The sequence below is a fragment of the Clupea harengus genome, chromosome 16 (genome assembly GCF_900700415.2).
Source record: "Clupea harengus chromosome 16, Ch_v2.0.2, whole genome shotgun sequence".
In the NCBI taxonomy this organism is placed as follows: Eukaryota; Metazoa; Chordata; class Actinopteri; order Clupeiformes; family Clupeidae; genus Clupea; species Clupea harengus.
In genome coordinates this window covers 14,633,174-14,650,596 of record NC_045167.1, presented here as the reverse complement: position 1 = coordinate 14,650,596, position 17,423 = coordinate 14,633,174, and the positions used below count along the sequence as shown (strand labels likewise).

At 41.3% G+C, this 17,423-nt stretch overlaps 2 protein-coding genes across 6 annotated transcripts; both read left to right on the top strand.

Moving 5' to 3' along the window:
- The first annotated feature begins 788 nt into the window (after positions 1-788).
- pik3cg (phosphatidylinositol-4,5-bisphosphate 3-kinase, catalytic subunit gamma) lies at positions 789-7,774 on the top strand. Its single transcript, XM_012823498.3, has 11 exons — positions 789-1,195; positions 1,874-3,895; positions 4,082-4,147; positions 4,239-4,464; positions 4,549-4,652; positions 4,825-4,971; positions 5,180-5,270; positions 5,422-5,552; positions 5,962-6,073; positions 6,641-6,798; positions 6,936-7,774. The coding sequence occupies exons 2-11, from the start codon at positions 1,886-1,888 to the stop codon at positions 7,215-7,217; spliced, it is 3,327 nt and encodes a 1,108-aa protein (XP_012678952.1). The 5' UTR covers positions 789-1,195; positions 1,874-1,885; the 3' UTR covers positions 7,218-7,774.
- A 3,367-nt stretch (positions 7,775-11,141) lies between these two features.
- LOC105896687 (cAMP-dependent protein kinase type II-beta regulatory subunit-like) lies at positions 11,142-17,213 on the top strand. 5 transcript variants are annotated; one of them, XR_004165386.2, is made up of 12 exons: positions 11,378-12,676; positions 12,804-12,839; positions 13,627-13,685; positions 13,821-13,904; positions 14,269-14,375; positions 14,553-14,706; positions 15,013-15,114; positions 15,210-15,284; positions 15,413-15,484; positions 15,666-15,792; positions 16,274-16,463; positions 16,587-17,213. XR_004165386.2 is itself a non-coding variant. In XM_031582450.2 (11 exons), the coding sequence occupies exons 1-11, from the start codon at positions 12,463-12,465 to the stop codon at positions 16,399-16,401; spliced, it is 1,155 nt and encodes a 384-aa protein (XP_031438310.1). In that variant the 5' UTR covers positions 11,142-12,462; the 3' UTR covers positions 16,402-17,213. The 5 variants fall into 5 exon arrangements, 3 of the variants coding, with proteins under 3 accessions (XP_031438310.1, XP_031438309.1, XP_031438311.1); XR_004165385.2 differs by having other exon boundaries at positions 11,380-12,676; positions 16,274-16,459; XM_031582450.2 differs by having other exon boundaries at positions 11,142-12,676; positions 13,630-13,685; positions 16,274-17,213.
- The last annotated feature ends 210 nt before the right edge of the window (positions 17,214-17,423 follow it).

Here is a 17,423-nt window from a genome sequence, read left to right as displayed (position 1 = left end):
TGTGTGGCTACACTGGCTACGCAATCTATCAGACCAATGACAGACCAGTGATAGACCAACCATAAAGAATGGTCGTGAATGAATGAACACATCGTACAAATAATAGGCAATGATCAAAGTAAGCAAAATTATGACATTTAGGATAAAACAAAAGGAAGAGCAGATAGTATCCATGTAAATAATATATATGTGTGTATGTGTGTGTGTGTATGTTTTGGTCATGGTTAAAACATCCGCGTGAGCACTGCACCCCCGATACAATTGTCCAATTTGATGTGCTTAATGGATAGTTGATTCGTCAGTAAGCATTACATGAAGTAACATTATGTGATTATCCTGTAATTTACAAAAATCAAGTTCCAAAACAAAGAAAGCAACTTACAAAGTGAGCTTTTGGCTGACATGCTTTCACGAGTTGAATTCACCTTATTTTACATAACCTAATACTAACCACTAGGGGGAACCGATGTACAACATATCACAATATGTGGCGTGCATAAATGCAATGAAGTTTAAAAAAACATGCCAGCTGTTTCTTAGTAGTTCACTGAAATAAAGAACACATAGAAGCATCCCTTTTACCGTGAAAAAATAGCATTGGTCTGTATAATATATCATACGTTGGTTTGTCTGATGAGCATGTTGTTTGAGGTTGTAGGCCCTATAACTTAACAGTTTACGACAGACACTCTAGGAAGGGCAAAATACTGTAGGCTGTATTTGTTACAGCAACACATCATTTTGATACTTGGTTGCTGATCACATCCGCCCATTTCTCTATATGCATCTACCGGTATATGGGTACTTTTTTGACCAACAAGGGAGCAGGCGCGCTCAGCTCAAATTAACCTGAGTCTTTGGGTGAGAGTTAAGCAGTAGTTAGAAGTGTTGAAAGTGTATACTCCTTCTTGTTAATTTATTGGCTGCATACACTTGTCTCTTCTTTGCGTTTTACTTTTTTGACCAAGCCTTGACAGTGTGACAGTATGCCTCGTCTGCCAGTAGGAGAACATGCGCAACAGGAATTGAAAGGGGAGGGGAAATACCCAAACTGACGTTTCATTTATACGAATAGCCGCTCAGAGAGCAGAAACTTACAACTTCACAAGTTCATTTGGATTCGTGTACAGCTTAAATGTCAATACACGTGTTGGTTGTCAATTCCTGGAGGCTAAGTCTCTTCGTTTGCTGAACAGTAAGTATTTTTGTGTTTAGAACCTGCTGGTGTAAGCAGGATTTAAGCTACCGTTAGTTTTCAGGAGATACTGATTAGCAAGAGATATTTACATTGAATCATGTTAGCATAATCAGGCAGTAATGTTTTATGAGTTGAACCTCTTACATGTTTTAATATGTGTTCGTGAACACATTTCAGGGACGTGTCTTTGCATTACATTAAATCGTTTGGTTAATCGCACAAATGGTGGGTTTTCAGAGCCAATCCAAAAATCGGGTAGTTGCGATTGTAAAGTGTAGTCGCGTTATTGTAAGCTTCGTGTTTTTAAGTGCCTCCTTTCATTGCATGTTTTGACATTATGACAAGCAAAGTTATCGACTATCAGGAAGCCTTTTGAACACCATTAATAGTAGACAGAGTTACAATCTTCTTATATGAGTTCTTACTATTACTGTGACGTGGAAGTACTGTACAGGAACTTCATGACTGAAAAACCTTAAGAGTCTGTCACAAGATCTGGCCAGTTAGCCTCAGGGTTCGGCAGTGACCATATCCTACATGCATTCTTGTGGTTGCTTATTGTCTAGCCTACTTCCTTCTGACTCTATAGTTTATGTATGAACAGTTCAAATTAAGATGGATGGACCTTTCATGGAGCAGTAACACAAATGTACTGGTTACTCTTTTGGTCTATAGATACCTTTGGTTATGGAACAGCAGTTTAGCGACGATGAATCACCAGTAGTCCGTAGAGAAGATACCAAAAGAAGAAGACGGAAAATGAAGGCGTTTACATCCAACGCAGCTGTTGCAATGGACCAGATTGCTGTCGAGTTTGTGCTCCCCACCACTAACAAGTCTAGCAAAAGCCCAGACACCCTGCATTTAGAAGTAGCAGGAAATTGCACTGTGGAACAGGTGAAAGCTCAGGTGTGGCTCAGAGCTGTTGCTAGTCACATCTGTCCTGAGTTTTACCAAAAATACTCCCCAGACCACTGCATCTTGCTCTACCAAAAGAAAGGAAACTGGTGTGAGATTTACGACAAACACCAGGTGTTCCAGACCTTGGATTGCATTCGCTATTGGAAAGCACTTAAAAAAGACAGTGGGAAGATTCACCTGGCCAAGAGGCCTCTTCCCTCAGATGAGTCCATTCAGTATCAGAAGTACTTGAACTACTTGATTGGATACGATGTCACTGATGTGAGCAATGTTCATGATGATGAACTTGAGTTCACTCGCAGAAAGTTACTTACCCCCCGCAAAATTGAGTTGGCAGATAGAGATGCCAAACTGTATTCAATGGATCCCTGGGTAACTACAAAACCCCTCCCTGAGTATCTGATGGGTAAAATTAGTAACAGTAACGTCCTGCTAGTGATACACAGGAATACATCCAGTCAAACAATTAAGGTGTCAATTGACGACACAACTGTCCAGGTGCTCCAGAGCTTCTTCACCAAGATAGCTAAAAAGAGGGCACTGTTCAACATTCCAGAAGATGTCAGTGAGGCAGACTACGTGCTTAGGGTTTGTGGGCGAGAGGAGTACATTTTTGGAAACTATGCCATCAAGGATTTCCATTGGGTAAGACAGTGCCTCAAGGATGGAGATGAAATTCACCTGGTGCTAGAAATGCCTCCAGACCCTGACTCGGAGGAGGTTCACAAGGAAGACTGGGCGCAGGTGGATGATTGCACTGGAGTGGCTGGTACTCATGAACAGTTGACCATTGATGAGAAGGACCATGAAAAAGTGTTTACAATTTCGCTGTGGGATTGCAACCGCAAATTTCGGGTCAAGGTGCTGGGCATTGATATTCCTGTTCTGCCTCGTAACTCTGAGCTGATTGTGTTTGTGGAGGCCAGTATATTCCATGGGCAGCAGCTTTTGGCCCAAGAAAGAACGACTCCTAAGCCCTTCACCGAGGAGGTACTGTGGAACACTTGGCTGGAGTTCAACATCAAAATAAAAGACCTACCTAAGGGAGCACGACTGAGTCTGCAGGTATCATGTGGCAAGGCCCAGACCCAGTCATCCAAGTCATCCAATCTGGACAATGGAGGCTACGATGGCAAGAGCAAGAGCCGTTTGCTGTATTACGTGAACCTCCTGCTGATTGACCATCGTTCCCTGCTCAGACAAGGAGAGTTCATCCTGCACATGTGGAAGATACCAGACAAGAGTGAGGACAACAGCAGTGTCAATGCAGACAAGCTGACGTCTGCCACCAACCCAGACAAGACAAGCTCAATGGCTGTAGCCATACTGCTGGACAAGTACTGTTACCCGGTAGCTCTGCCCAAGTGCAGAGAGTCTAAAGAGGCTTCTGATTTGGAAGGGGAGAGAGGGCAGAGGGACATGCCTAACCACCTGCGAAAGCAGTTTGAACAGATTGTCGCCACTGATCCACTGCACCCATTGAGCCCAGAGGACAAGGAGCTCCTGTGGCACTTTAGACAGGAGTGCATGCGGCACCCCAGAGCTTATCCCAAATTTCTCGGGTCTGTGAAATGGGGCAAACAGGAGGCTGTGATGGCGACCCATCAACTTTTGGAAAGGACCACCACGTGGGACAGGAGCTCGTTAGATGTGGGGTTAGCCATGCAGTTGCTGGACTGCAACTTCTCTGATGCAAATGTGCGCTCCATGGCTGTAAGGAAACTGGAGACACTGGATGAAGATGTTGTCTTACGATATCTGCTGCAGTTGGTTCAGGTAGGAATATTATTGCTGATTTGTTTTTACACACCATCTCAGCAGGGGAGTGATTTGCATGCATCACGTCATGACTGAAACCAAACAGAGGCCAACAATGAAACGTTTGTAAAGCATTCAAATTGGCTACGTGTTGTGTAATAGATTTGTTACCTTGTGTATGTTTTTTTGCACCCTTTTATGCAGGCAGTGAAATTTGAGCCTTACCATGACAGTGCTCTTGCAAGATTCTTGTTAAAACGGGCACTCAGGGTAAGCACAAGTCCATTGCTATGCAGAGTCTCTCTTTATCTCACTCATTCATTGATCTTGAGCTGAACTACAAGCCTCTCTCACTCCACAGAGCAAGAGAATTGGCCATTTCCTGTTCTGGTTTTTGCGAAGTGAAATTGCCCAGTCAATGCATTATCAGCAACGCTATGCGGTTATTCTGGAGGCCTATCTGCGAGGCTGCGGTGATGCCATGCTCCAGGATTTCAAGAAGCAAGTGGAGATCACAGAGGCTCTCCAGAAAGTCACCCGTGAGATCAAGGCAGTCTCAGCAGAAAAATATGATGTGTCAGCACAGGGTAAGCAAAGAACTGACAGCTGAAACTATTTGAATTATTTGAACAGTCTGTGACAGTTGATCACTAATTGGTATCGATGAACAGTGGTTTTTCAGCTGCGACAGAAATTGGAGAGTTTACAAGTGTCGGGTCTGCCGCAGAGCTTCAAAGTGCCGTATGACCCAGGCCTACGTGCCGGAGGGCTTGTGGTAAGTTAAGCCTTTTGGCCTTTTGTTGTCTGAGACTCCTTTACAACTACCCATTTTTTGTGGTTTTAGTTGGGCCGTTTACTTCCCCTCTGGTGTTTCCATCCTGGCTAATGTTTTTAACCATTGTAATGAGCAACGTCCATGTCATTTCACTGTGGCCATGTCATTGCAGATTGAACAGTGCAAAGTTATGGCATCAAAAAAGAAGCCATTGTGGCTGCAGTTCAAGCGTGCAGACCCCACAACCCTGTCTAGTGACACCATCGGAATCATTTTCAAGGATGGAGATGACCTTCGTCAAGACATGCTCATCCTACAAGTAGCGTTTCCTGAAGCTTTACTCTTCCTGTGCAAAACACCAGCAGCATTCTGCCAGCAGAAATACTGTATATGTTTGTGTGTGCTCACTTTGTGTTTAATAGCTTAGTGTGTAGCACTCATTTTTGAGAGGTGTTGCTGTGGTAAACAAAATGGATGCTTTCAGAAAGTAGGACGCCCTAAGATGTGCTCTTTTTCGGAACTCTTAGATCCTGTTGATAATGGAGTCTATTTGGGAAGCAGAATCACTGGATCTGTGCTTATTGCCATATGGCTGCATTTCCACTGGGAATAAAATAGGTACTTTTGTCCTTTTGTTTTTCACAATGTCAGCAGATTTGCTGTTAGATAAGAACAGATACTTGTACAAAACAGATACTTGTTGTTATTTAACCTAAAATTAGATAGACTTAGAAATACTAAGACACTGATGCTGCTGATTTTTCAACAGGCATGATTGAAATAGTGAAGGATGCCAGAACCATTGCCAATATACAGCAGAGTATTGTGGGAAATACAGGTGCCTTCAAAGATGAGCTTCTTAATCAGTGGCTCAGGGAAAAGTGTGTCTGTGAGGACAAGGTATGTACCCTTCCGTATCAGCCGTGTAGCAAGATCTGACGAATGGCGCTAAGCATGTCACAGGAAGGAAACACCCCCGACAAACGCACTTCCTGAGCTCACACTCTTTGTTTGAAGGCTTGCTCACTGTTACCAAATACAGCACTTGCTTATACTACCTATTTTCTTTTTTTGGTTCAATAAACAGATGCGTCCTGGTAGAATTACTTACAATGGAAAATACTGCGACTACTACTACTAATAATAATAATAATAAATTATACTAATAATAAAAAAGTGTGAAGAAGGAAGTCTGTTGAATGACATTGGAAGATTAACTAGCCTTTTAACACCAGGCATTTGAGAAGATTGTGTGTAGTGCCAATAAACATTTCTTGAAACCTGAATGTGTCCTCATGTCTGTTTTCAGTTTCAACAGACTGTGGAGCGCTTCGTGTACTCCTGTGCAGGCTACTGTGTTGCCACCTATGTCCTTGGAATTGGCGACCGTCATAATGACAACATTATGATTACAGAAACTGGTAAATTTAAACCCATATTTGTCAGTAGTAGTGTACATTTAAAAAGCAATTCAAATATGAATTGAAGTTAGAACAGATTTGATAGGTGAAAATTCACCATAGTTACCTCAGGACTCCGGAGCTGCATATAAGTATATTTATTAGACAAACAACAATTGCAATCGGGCTCACTCCCAGCACAAGGCTGAAAGCGAAGCAATATTAAACACATCGCACAAGGTTTATATAGACAGAAGTTGAGCGTTCAGCAGGGATAACCACGTGGTGGATTTCTGACGCTTGAGGCAAGGATGGAAGTTTTGCAAGGTCGGAAGAAGCACAGTTCGACCCTTCTTATCACTTCTGGTCTAAACATGCTCTTGTACATATGCAGACTAAGTGGCACCTAATATTCTAAGTTACACACACGCAGAAACACAGAAAAGCCATGTTTCTGATTTCATAAGCACATGATTCTTACATTCTTAAGTAATTAACAGTGTTTGCAAATTATCTCCATCAAGATTCAAAGTTGTTATTACTTTTTAACCATTTGAGTAGATAATAGTGTCTTTTTTACTTGTGAAGGGAACCTCTTCCACATCGACTTTGGACACATTCTGGGCAATTACAAGAGTTTCATGGGCATCAGTAAGGAGAGGGTCCCATTTGTACTGACTCCTGATTTCCTTTACGTCATGGGGACGACAGGGAAGAAAAGCAGCCCGTATTTTCAGAAATTCCAGGTATTCTATGCAAAGTAATGAACATTCATATAGGTCTAAATTATATATTTAGTAATGTAGTGAAAGTGAAACTTCATTGCATAACGTCTCTCCTTGATTCTGATGTAGAAACTCTAATTTTTCTTTGTTTGACTCAGGATACATGCGTGAAAGCCTACTCAGCTCTGAGACACCACACCAACCTGCTCATCATTCTCTTCTCCATGATGCTGATGACCGGTATGCCCCAGCTGACCAGCAAAGAGGACATTGAGTACATCCGAGAGGCGCTGACCGTCGGCCGCTCGGAGGAGGAGGCCCAGCGTCACTTCCTGGACCAGATCGAGATTTGCAGAGATAAAGGCTGGACGGTGCAGTTCAACTGGTTCTTGCACTTGGTGCTGGGAATCAAACAAGGAGTGGAGAAACGCTCTGCCTGATCTTCTCAATTCCCGTGGTTACAGGGACAGCATATCACATAACATGCTTTCGACATTCACATTTTTTGTTAGCATTTGTGTGTACTCCATAGAGTTATGAAGGGGAATCTCTGTTGTAGATAGTGAAGTGGCAAGAACACAGGTTTCAAATTGCAAATTGCACTAAAGCACCTGAATCATACAAGCCTTCTTTGTGTCTGACTTTGTAATGTAGCATTTTGGAAGTACCTTAGGAAATACATTATCAACCTATCACACTTGACTCATAGTGCAAAATTAAAAGGATGTCTCTTCCTGATGGCAAAGGGTGAAAGTAATTCCTGTTGACTTGATTGGCCATTGCACTGTGAACATATACATATTATGTAATATTTAATATGGTTACTGTTATTGCTACTGCTGTGGGCTTCTCTTACTTTTTAGTCTAGGTTTTGAGTGCAGTAGTATTGTTCCGATTATTTTTTATTATTCAGGCTTGTTAGTTGACTTAAAGTGGCATTATGTAGGAATTGCTAATTGCTAACGAGATGCTAGCGGCTAAACCTAGCAAAACCTTTTGAAATGTGCTTACTTTGACACTATGACAAACTAGTGAGTCAACAACTTTCCTAACACAGTCAAACATCAAGCAAGTGCAACACAAGACAAAGCAAGACGGCAAATAAGCCACTTAATAGTTCGGCAGACAGTAGTAACCGGGCGGCTTCAGGCAAACCTACATAACCCAGTAATATGCCTACGGACCCTGGTATGGCAATGGCACGGAGGCGATTCTCCTTATTCAACGTCATTGTAGCGCCCCGATTTTTTTTAAGATGTTATCTTAAGGTAAAATTGCTAATCTTAACCCTAACCCTGAAGTACAATTCCTACATAATGCCACTTTAAGATTTAGGTAGCCTATAATGCGTAAATGAAAAATGCTTTCCTGATTACAAGTGTTTTGTGATTTTATAAAACACCAGAAAGTTGGGACTTCTGTTTATGTGGAAGTCAAGGAGGTCTCAATTAAGTCTTAATTTTGGAAATGTACCCCTGGCGTGGGATGTGTTCACAGTTGAGGACTGAATTACAGCCACATGAAAAGCACCAGATATATATTTACCTAAAACTGTAACTTGCAGTGTTATGGTCATTATGTCCTACTATTCCAGCTGTTGAACACAATAAATCATCCCAGAGAGGTCTCCAGAGATCTACTGACCACTTTAGATTTTATTGTACAGCACTTTGGTCAACGTGAGTTGTTTTTAAATATGCTACATAAATACATTTGACTTGACATTAAAAACTAGTTTTATGCAACACTTGTGTCAAATCCCTTAGTTTGTTGTGGACTTTTTCTGGAAAGTACATCAGGTTGATGTCAGTTAGCCTTCATTAAAAGTAGAGAAAGGAAAAAATATACTTACAAAAGTACCACACAGGCGAACACACGACAAGCGATGCTACAGTGGAATTTGATGATGGTATTCTGTTGCAGCGAATTGCTTGGTAACATTTTACGCTTCCAGAATGCTAATTATCACCTGTGTTTCGTGACATAAAAAAGAAAAGGATGTCTGTTTTGGTGCGTATTAACCAGTAGGCTATGCTGTGTTTACTACCACAGAATTTCCCAAATCTTGCTCACCTGTTTCAATATGCTAAAGTTTTACTGATGATACGTTCGCGATCAGTTCGATTCATTTTAACGACTCTTTGGTACGGACGAGGGGAACCGGGTCGTACTTTAGAGCCGTTCTCTTTATCGTTGTGCCCAAATTATACTGCCTGCTCTGAATCCGCTCCAGCTGGTCACCAGAGGCAGACGTTGTCGCGTCAGAACAGCGTTTTCGTGATTTTAGATTCGGGAAATGGGTTTCAGGGTGGAGACTTTTGAAAACGCAATCCTTAACGGTGCAAACCCATGACAGCGACGCGATACGCTTCCATCGCTTTGAGTGGGCGTGTTGTAGCGTGTGGAAATAGCATTTTCGAACTGTCAGAGACGACACCAAACAATCTGATTGGCCGCTGCCCGGAAAAATCGCTCCTCATTTGCATAGGATTCAACATTTTCCAACTTTTATCGTCGCGTGGCCCAAAACGGTGGTCTACGTCACAATGAATTGGCTCCCGTTGAAATGCATGGGATTAGAATATCGCGTCACTCGTAACGGTGTCATGGGTTTGCACCGTAATGCTTTGTTTCTATTAGGGCGTTAATCGTCCCGCTCTCATTGGGAATGAATGGAGACGATAGCCCGTCTGTCGAGCAACGAAACGTCTCCGCCTCCCTTTCAAAGTTGACGATTCTTTAACTTTATGCAAATGCTGACCACGCGGTAACCAATCAGTTTGGCGTGTGTGAGAATTGGCAGCTGACGTTGTGCAGAAGGGCGGGAGTAATCAAAAAAATCAAAGCAAGATGGCGGAGTCTCGGGAGTCTGTTACTGGGACATATTTTATGTGAATAAAGGTGAATACAGGTGTTTACACGACTTTTATATGTCTACATCGACTCGGTTTGTTGTTTATATACTACACGAACACTGTCAGGGCAAACAGAATATTGTAGGTCTTATCTGAAGCTCTCGACGATTATTGTTAGCTTGCTGCTAACACTTTAATTGAAGATAAATGTAGAAGCTAGCTGGTTTGTAACCTGTAGCCTCATCGGTGCGTTTTGCCTCTGGTATGTGTGATATCGTGATTTAACTGGCTGATATAAATGAATCAGAGAGGGCATTGTCAGAAAAATCAAGTTTCTCTGTTAAGTAGCAAGTTCGGTTGCAGTGCAGCGCTAATATAGCAGATTAGCTTGTGAAGTCATGAAAATATGATAGATGTTGCGGCTGTCACTCATGCTCTGATTCATTTACTTATCCATTAAATGTATTCCTTTATTCAGTTGTGTTCTCTGATTCATTTATATCAGCCAGTTAAATCACGCTATTTAATTGCTCAAAAAAAGTTACGATGGTGCCACATTTTGTGCAATTTTTGGCATGCTATAGCAAAAAAAAAAACAATTTTCTTTTGGAAAGATTAGATATTTGTTCTTAACATATCAGAAATTGGTGATGGTGTTCTGCCTCGTTTTCTCAAAATATTTTTTTGAAAATATGGGATTTTTGTACACGCCCTTCAATGGCCTATGGACGCATATTCAAATGGTAACAAAAGGTAAGTTTATAACACAGAGCTTAAACTGCGTTTGTGTATAAAATCTGTGTATAATGTCAAGTCTTTAGCTTTAACATTGAGCTTTCCACAGGCCTTCAAAGATGCTGCAACAGAGCGTAGAGCACCCCCTCACCCCTAAAACATCCTTTGTGACAAAACTATTGGGAGTAGAGAGCTAATATTTGGGACTATACCTATTAAGAAGTGTATGAAGAACCTTGAATTTTTTTCAGTCAAATCTGAGACGGTCGAGTGGGAGCCCACTTGACATGGAATGACGCTTCTATGTCTTTGCTTTATTGGAGAATATTGCTTACCTGTATACTTCTGCTTTTAAGTTTGTATTTATGGATGACTATTTAATTTCTAAGAAGATTTTGCACATCCCAATACTTGTGTGTATGTATGTTTTGGCTGTTTTGTGTACTGTGTTTACAAAGTAGATTTTCCTTTTTCGTTTGAATAAAATGGCATGGGGCATCATAAAGGAGTTATGCTTAGGGCACCAAAATGGCTAGCAGCGGCACTGGTGAGGCCTACACATACTTTTCTTTACTGTTTTCTTGAAATTGAACAAACTACAAACACATTTATTCACTGTCGTTTATTTAATATGACTTTAACTGATAACATACCACTACAGCCACTACAGCCCTGAACACCTGTATTCACCTTTATTCACATAAAATATGTCGTCCCAGTAACAGACTCCCGAGACTCCGCCATCTTGCTTTGATTTTTTTTTATTACTCCCGCCCTTCTGCACAACTTCAGCTGCCAATTCTCACACACGCCAAACTGATTGGTAACCGCGTGGTCTGCATTTGCATAACGTTAAAGAATCGTAAACTTAGGAAGGGAGGCGGAGACGTTTCGTTGCTCGACAGACGGGCTATCGTCTCCATTCATTCCCAATGAGAGCGGGACGATTAACGCCCTAATGGAAACGAAGCTTAAGTCACCATGTGTACATGCGAAAACAGAGCTTTTTAAAAACACCATCACACGGCCCCAACTTTATCCAATCATATTACACTTTCAGCAAAAGTTGAGCTGCGCCCATCAAAGCCTCCACCACATCCTCAGTGGCAATGAATAGACATCGAGGTTGTTAATTAGTTGTCAAATAGCTAGCTAGCCAGCAACCAGGCAGTAAGTAGGCTACGCATAGCCAAAGTCCTTATAATGTCTCTGACACAGCTAGCTGCATAGGCTGAAATGAAATTACTTTTCTCCAAAACACATCACTGACAAAAATTACAGACTTGTGCTCAAATTGATCAAAATCACGTGCAGTGCACTATTGTTACATAATTAGATTCCATACCAATAGTTTGAATATTATCGGTCCACAGTAGACATTTTTTTGTTAACTAGCTATGTCTAGGTGGCTGACTAGCTAATACAATAACAAGTTATCTAGCCTAAAGCCTGAGCTATGTGTATACACTTCTTCAATCAAGACAACGACAAGAGGCAACATACTGGCAACTAGCACACTATCAACATAGTTTAAATATGAAAAAATGTGCTTTTCACCGCCGCCATTTTTTACGCTACAGTGGTTGGCCAAGAGCAAAACCGCCCTAATTTTCTCCAGAACCGTGAAGTGTGTACTCAGCATAGAGGCACGTGGGTGATAACGTTTCGGGTAGATTAAAGCAACTGTCACTTTCCCCCTATGGTCTACGCTTTCTCTCAGAGTTCAGAGTTGTCATGGTTACAAGAATCATCTAACTTGCTAGCCAGCTTTCATTAGTTTTGTGTTCAGTGAAGGGTGTGAAAGTCTTGAAGTAAACCATAGGTAGATAATCGAAAACCGTTTATAAACGTTGTTTAAAGAAATAGTCTTTTCTGTTATAACTCACAGTTACAGTTTAAATGACTGTACTCAGCAAGTGAACACTGTACATTTTGGCTTGATTGGTAGCTATCTATCGCTAAATAAACAGAGATTACCGTTAACGAGCTAATTTAGCCAACGCTTGCATAGGTACAGAAGTACTTTTTTTCTTTAAGCGCCAGTTTCAGCTATCCAGCTAACGTAGCTAGGTGACATTATCAATTTAACTTCACAATGAATAGACATATTCCGATCCCAGAGGGACTAAAGGAGTTATTGCAGGGTTTCACCGTTGAAGTGCTCCGAAATCAGCCAAGGGATATATGCGACTTCGCCTTGCAGTACTTTGCAGAACAGAAAATGCAAAGAAAAGAGAAGGGGCAACTTCTGAAGTCCACTCAGGAAGCTATGCAGAGCGACTCTGAAGACGACGACGAGGAGTTTGTCGGTAGCTTGCATTAGCCAGCTGTTAGCTAGCATCTCATAGTTGTGCATCTCATAAATTTGAAAGTAATGTACAGGTTAATCTCTCAAACGTTACATTAACCAAGTGTAATTTGATTTATCTTTCTTAGCCCCAATGATCAACAGATTCGCAAGACGCAAGTCAGGTAACTTAAAGTTTATTTCAAGGGTTTTGTGAATTTCAGCAAGTGTTGATTGACTGAAGTTACCATTAACTGACACACACGGTTGCTTGCTAGCTGAAGAAGCATTATAGTCCTTAAAAGCATGCTAAAACGTTGGAGACACCACCAACAGCCCATTTGGCAGTGAGACAAGCTTGCTAACATGTTAATTGGCATCTTTATGGTGATATTGTTGGCAATGTATCATGAATGCTTTTCTTAGAATTCCACGGGGTGCTCGGACCTGAGCCACAGAACAACATAGTGCATAGCCTGGACGGCCAGTGGGAACGACAGATGTGTTGATTGGTCCTTTCCGTGACCATATTACATCAGAATTAGATTATTATACGGTTACTTGCCAAAAACCATAGAAGACATTCCTCCAAAATACCTCTTTTTAACGATTTAGTTGCCGTTTGGTGATTTCCGCTAAGAAATAAATAGTTCTTCAAGCAAATAGAACTTTTAAGTTTCAGGTGTTGCGTAGCAACCCATTACTTGCTGACTTCAAATTACAATGAGTCTGTTACGTTAAATGACCGGACTACTTGCGGAATGATATGAAAGATGTGAATTAGAAGCAAAAAACCCGTTGCCAATGACAGCGGTCAATATCTTTTCTCAGCGGTGAATATCAGGAAATATTCACCGGCGAACGTTGGGATGGCCCATTCAAATCAACGGTACTTTTTGGAACGTTCTGAAAAGCCGTATAATAATAATGAGTAAGATAGGCCTTTGTTTAACTTATTTTCTCTGTTCTCAGCAGTGTCTGCTGAGACATATGACCCTGACAATGAAACAGAGGAAAACAGGGAGCCTCTGGTATGACCTTGATTTTGACCATCTGAGATGCTTCAAGGATTCTTGACTTATTCCATATGTGCTTAGAAACTCAGCTTCATGTGTGAATGGATCATGTGTGGAAGTATTTCTGCCATCGTCTTATTTGTATTGCAGGTAATTCATCCCAAAACAGATCAGCAGACGCATAGACTGAAAGAGGCCTGCAAAGACAATATTCTCTTTAAAAGTTTGCAGCAGGTAGGGAACAGAAAAGCAACATTATTTTGAATGGCATAAAAGTTCAATTTATAGTTATTAATGAAAATAAGTCTAGATGTACAGTAATGAGGTAATGTAGGAACCATACAAATGTTGTATTTGATATGTAATAGACTATACTCTTTGATTTGTCGTTGCTTGGTTTAAGAGGTTATTTAATTGTATAAGTCCCAAATGCTGTCACCGACCGGGTAGATATCTTGATGTTGAAATCCTCCTCTTCTGGAAATATGTGTACAGGCTCTTTGAAGGAAGTAGCCAGTGTTTGTTGTAATCTACTGTAGCAAATTGTCGGAGGGATAATGTAACACAGACATGAAATATTATTTCCCTGTCCCTGCAGGACGATTTCTCTATGGTGCTAGACGCCATGTTTGAAAGGCTTGTGGCTGCAGGGGAACAGATTATCGAGCAGCATGACGATGGGGATAACTTCTATGTAATTGAGAGGTAGAGTTCACAGATTGTTTGTTGGTACATAAAGAATAGACTCCGCAATTGCCTATATGTAGAGAGATTTCTGTTGAACTGACTTTAAAGAGAAGCTGTGCCACTTTAGCATTCTTTGACATCTAGGGTAAAGATTGTGTAATCTTGTGCTGATTCAAATATTATTGAATATATTAGCGGAATTTATGATGTAAAAATAACGGATAACGGAGTAACACGACTCATTGCCACCTACGACAACCACGGGAGCTTCGGGGAGCTGGCCCTGATGTACAACACGCCGCGAGCTACCACCATCACTGCCAGAACTCTTGGAGCCCTGTGGTGCTTGGTGAGGGAACACATTTTCATTTCCGTTCAGAAACCTTGCCAGTTCTCCCTTATCATGGAGAGTTGAAAAAACTGAGAGTCTCAATTCACATTCAGCAGTGATGCCCCCTGCTGGACATTGGATCTGTCTTAATTGAAGGATAATTATGGCTTTTTCCAGTGTACGGGGCAAACCCTTGTTCTACTGAGAAGTTAACCCAGGGGTTAAAAGTGTGGATGTGTTCAGACTGATTCACCTTATCGATAAATAAAGAGGTTTTGCTGTGTTATGAAGTTGTGCTGAGCAGGTGCACCTCTGTTTTTCCAGGACAGGGCGACCTTCAGGCGGATTATTGTGAAAAACAATGCCAAGAAAAGGAGTGCGTATGACGAGTTCATCCAGACAGTCCCTCTGCTCTCAAGCTTGGACGTAAACACGAATGTTCTCCAGTTCAGCCTCAGGCAAATTGTCATTGTGCTCCTTAAGGGAATACGAACACCCATAGCTTCTCTCCTTCCTTGCAGGCATATGAGCGAATGAAGGTGGTGGATGTGCTGAGCACGCAAGAGTACACAGACGGGCAGCAAATCATTGCTGAGGTTAGTCCTCACACATTCACTTACCCACATCATACAGATATACTAGGGATTAAAAGTGCAAAGTCAGCCCATGGTGAAAATAAGTATAAAGTTTATACAGTATTATCCTCTGTAATACTGCTGTCCAGGGAGAGACTGCAAAAAGCTTCTACATTGTTGAGTCTGGTCAGGTCAGGATCTCAATCGGGAGATATGCACCGGTGGGTATTTATTTTCCTTATTTAGTCAGAAAAAAACATGTGGTCATCACCATCCTGTGATATTTGTCCTCCCTCATGCTTTGTTTAGAGTCCTAGAGCGTAGTTTTAGCCCTGTCACGCTCACCACAAGCATCTACCATGCAATGACTGGCTGCTCAATGTTTCCTGTCACATGACACAGGACTGTGAAATTGAGGAGATCGAGATTGCCACATGCACACGAGGACAGTACTTTGGGGAGCTGGCGCTAGTCACCAACAAACCAAGAGCGGCCTCAGCGTACGCTGTAGGGGACGTCAAGTGTTTAGGTGAAGAACGATCTCTGACAGCTCTCTCCAATGCATTAATACTGACACTGCCCCCTATGGCAGCACATGGGACTTCACCTCACTTGGCCTTCCGGGCAAGATTTCACATTTCACATTTTATGTATTTCACTGCTTCCAGTTTTCTCATTCATCTCTAAAGGCTTATGGGATAATTAGGAGAATATTGCTGATGTATTATAGTGCATGCTTGCCAGTGTTATGTAGCATGCTCAGTTACTTCTCATAGAAAGAGAGTTAGCCCTATGTTCTTTACACTGCTTCTTTCCTTTACAATATTGCAGTACTTATTTGATTATCTTTATGGCCTTAATTTTTCCTCAAATGCCACATTTGCAGGCTACTATACAGCCACAGCACATTTAAATTACTTTGCAGAAATACAGTGAAGGCCCAGGTTTACTCACAACCTGTGTTCATAGGGAACTTAGGCTTACTGCCTTGCTCTCTGTTCATGTCACAGTCATGGACGTGTCGGCCTTCGAGAGGCTGCTGGGTCCGTGTATGGAGATCATGAAGAGGAACATCAGTAACTACCAGGCACAGAAGGCCAGCTGTTTGGTGGACGCCAGCAGCCCCAGCAGCACCTGATCCGACACCAATGTGGTGTAAGGGCGGTTCACTGGGGAACCTGGAAGTGAAAAATTAAGTGGGTATGCCCCAGAAACCTCACGCCTACAGCCAAATGTCAGCATTGTTTGTTTGCCTTCTCCAACAATGCCTTTATGTTCTGGGTTACAGTGTGGGATGGATGAAAGGTGATTTGTTTTTTGCAGGAGCGGAGGCCAAATGCCTGAGATTGTTACGACCTTTCCCCTTGTTGAAAGAGCAGAAACCATACAGTCATGTGACATCCATCAGGAGACTGTTGGCTTCAATACTGGCAAACACTTGGTATATTAATGTTGAGTCTTACTGTTTTGGATAGAATTATCTTAGGATAGGATTTAGTGTTGTTTTATTACTCGATGCATTGTTTATAAATACTAAAGTTATCTATGTGTCTTAAATGATAAACACGTTCAGGATGCCTATATTTAGCAAAATCATCCTATTGATAGACAAGATGATTAGCTGTTTTTTTTTTTTAACAGTTCAGTTTGTCATCCTTTAAAAATGGTTAAAAACTGTATGACTTAAGAAGTTGTTATTTAATAGACTTCTGTTATTTATTTTTTGTTTCATTTTGCGCTTGCTTCATATTTTTCAATGTTACATTTTATCTCATATAAAAGCAATGCAGAATTTATCGTGGTATACCGTACCACTTCAGATTCAAAATGCATACATACATGTTTCGAAGGCAAATAACGTGATTTTGCAGAGTGTAATGTTCCACAAACACTTTTTAAATGTCTGTGTATTTAATCAATAATAATAATAAAATTTGGTGATCCCTTAAAGTTGTTTTTGTATGTTTTTAGGTTTTTGTCTTTTTCTAGAACACTGAAACCGCACAGTCCTGTTTCCTCAGTAATTTTGATTTAAATATGAATGAGCTGGAAGTAGCGAAGTTAACCAATCCTAGAAATGAAACAGGTGTTTATTGCCAGTTGACTGATGTATTCATGTATAGCAGGTTAGTTTCAAACTAAACTGCAGGTGGATCAAGT